Here is a 3,009-nt window from a genome sequence, read left to right on the forward strand (position 1 = left end):
GTATACATATACATATATATGTATGTATATACATATATCTGTATACATATATAGTTATATATATATATAAATATAAGTATACATACATACATATACATTCATATTCGTATATTTATATGTATATATAGTTATTTATTACTTTACCAGTAGATAAAAGGGTAAATATGGCGATTCATATATATATATATATATATATATATATATATATATATATATATAAGTGCGTGTGCCTGTGTGTGAGCGAGTGATATCTACCTCTTAATCGCCATCTGCAATGACCAATTCCTTCTTCTTCCACAGATGGACAAGAACATGAGGAATGAGGAAGGGATGCGAGCGAAGGAAACGGGATGAGGCAAGAGTGACCTTTCCAACTCAAGCCTAGAAAAGAGAAAGAGAAAGAGAGAGAGAGAGAGAGAGAGGTAGAAAAAGAGAGGGAGCAGTCTCCGAGCCTCATTAACTCTCATAAATCGACACTCGGGAATCCTTCTGCAAAATCCAGCTGGTCCTTTTTTCCTTCTTTCCTCACTCTCTCCTTTCTTCTCTTTTTCCCCTCTTTACTTCTTTTTTTCTTTTCTTTTTTTTTTGCCCCCTCATCGCTACGTGAGACGACCTTGAAGCCGGGTCGGGCTGGGGTCATGAAAGGGATTGGAAATTCGCCCTTAACAAAAAAAGGAAAAGGAAGGGAAAAGTGTGGGTAAAGGAGATTGAACTCATATTTTTAGAAGACTTCACTGATCAACATTTTGTCGTTACGTATCAGTCTTCTATGCACCTTCTCGCTGCAGTCTCGCTGGTCCAGTCTGTTCTGCTGGTGATGAAAGTGAAGCTCAGCCAACCATAATAGGAAAATGTTTTAAGATAAAAAAGAAAAGTAATAATAGTGATAATAAAAACTAAAATAAGATAAAATAAAAACACCGAAAATATAAACTCAAATGCTTTAGAAGTGAGAGAGGTCATATCAATATGAAAACTTTTTCTGGACAAAATGAGGAACGGTTTGTAAAGAAAGCCGTTGCCGCCAGCATGAAACCTACCCCGACGGAGACATACGCGTAAACTTATGAAGAAAAAGAATGTAAATTCTCAAAATTCCTTCAAACGAACAAAAGTTACTAAGATTTAACAGAACAGATCACTGAAAATAACCCGCAGTGATTCCCAATATCACAAATAAGCAAGAATCCCCTACCACAATGAAGATAAAACTAAAAGAAAAGAAAGTCTAAAATCTAAAAAAGAAAAAGAAAGAGAAAGAGAAAGATCTTCCCAGGAGGACACACATTTCCACCTTCAAAATATTCAAGGTTTCCGAAGCCTCCTCGCCAACTCCTCATAAAGTCTTCAGCCATGGATTATTATGAAGGCTCTGGATCTTCTCTGGCGAACCTCACCTTCTTCGTCAACGGAACAGAGGACTACGAGGGAAACGAGGTCTTTGCTGATCATAACATCACGGCCAACAGGACAGACGATGAAGTAAGTGGCCTCCTCGCGCTGTTTGCCTTATTAATGTCTGTGTTTACCTGACTTACCTAACCTAACTTACCTAACCCGTTTGATCACCTTTCTTCTCTGTGTATTTTGGAAATGGTTGGTATAATGGAACTGGTTAATATTGATCGGTATTCAGAGACCGTTTTTTTTTTTTTTTTACAATGATACCCTTTTTTTTTTTTTTTTTTTTTTTTTTTTTTTTTTTTTTTTTTTTTTTTTGCATGATGAGTTATATTGATGAACATGCTTCAGGTCCTTCCATTCATTATCTAACTTTTTATGGCATTTGTGTTAGTGTGTGTGTGTGTGTGTGAGTATATGTGCGTGTGTGTGTGTTACTTTAAGAGGTGTAATAAAGACAGGAATTCCTCTTTCTAATAAAATCAGTTTCTTGTTGCTAATAATAAGTAGAATGTTGCTAGTTGCGATAACGTTAATAACTTTTTATACTGATAAAATGGTGATAAAATAATGGCATTCCTGACAGATATATATCTAATATCTGGAACCCTATACACCAGTATTATTAAAAGGCAAACATAGCGCTAATGGCTTCATCATCATTCTAATTGTTACAAGTATTTTATCCACCAAGATCACTTTACTTACTGATAATATTATACTGTAATGCTTATTTTTTATCCGGTTATCATTGCCTTTTTACCTAAACAACGCTTCATAGGATCATTGTCCTGGTTTCCCTTAACCAATACTAATCAGGTTCAAGTACCATCACCTTTGCTGGAGGAGGACCTCGTTTCACTCAATCGAATTCAAATGGCTTTCGTGCGCTTGCTTCATGATAACTAGGATGAAAAATAATGTTCATTCTCGCAGTGTAATAGTTGTGATAATCAAAGAGATCTTCGTGGAGAAAGGCATGATTCACATAAGGTTATTAAATATATTTATTATAAATATATATATATATATATTTATATATATATATATACATTTCATCAGTAGCAAAAGTTATTAACATTATTGCATCTAACAACATTCTACTTATCATGAGCAACATGATAGGGATTTCTTTAGAAAGAGGAATTGTTGTCTTTATTACATATCTTAAAGAAACACACACTCACACGTACACAGAGGAATCCAGTTATTAGATCTATTATTGTTGGCATTGTCAATACATCTAATTATTTTGTGCACCTTTGCGTGTTAGTGTTTGTGCGACGAGATTAGACCAGCAGAGGGGACAAGAAGGGAAGTAAGAACAGGGAAGAGGCGGAGGAAAACACGAAGGGAGAGAAAGAGGCATACAGAGAGAGGCAGAAACGGACAGAGAGTCAGAGAGAGAGAAAGAGAGAGAGAGAGAGAGAGAGAGAGAGAGAGAGAGAGAGAGAGAGAGAGAGAGAGGGAGGGAGGGAGGGAGGGAGGGAGGGAGAGAGGGAATGAGGGAAAGAAAGGTAGAGAGAGAGAGAGGGAGGAGGAGAAAGGTAGAGAGAGAGACAGAGACAGAGACAGAGACAGAGAGTGTAAGAGAAAGAGCGGGGGAGA

The 3,009-nt window shown here is 36.6% G+C and overlaps 1 protein-coding gene across 1 annotated transcript in view; it reads left to right on the forward strand.

The window, feature by feature from the left end:
- Positions 1 to 308: 308 nt before the first annotated feature.
- The window catches only part of LOC125044043 (G-protein coupled receptor dmsr-1-like), a 15,474-nt gene continuing 12,773 nt past the window's right edge, over positions 309 to 3,009 (forward strand). Inside the window, exon 1 of the mRNA XM_047640490.1 lies at positions 309 to 1,482. Within this exon, the coding sequence (XP_047496446.1) occupies positions 1,354 to 1,482 (129 nt within the window). The 5' untranslated portion in view covers positions 309 to 1,353. The remainder of the gene's footprint in view (positions 1,483 to 3,009) is intronic.

This window comes from Penaeus chinensis, chromosome 3, assembly GCF_019202785.1.
Source record: "Penaeus chinensis breed Huanghai No. 1 chromosome 3, ASM1920278v2, whole genome shotgun sequence".
Taxonomy (NCBI): Eukaryota; Metazoa; Arthropoda; class Malacostraca; order Decapoda; family Penaeidae; genus Penaeus; species Penaeus chinensis.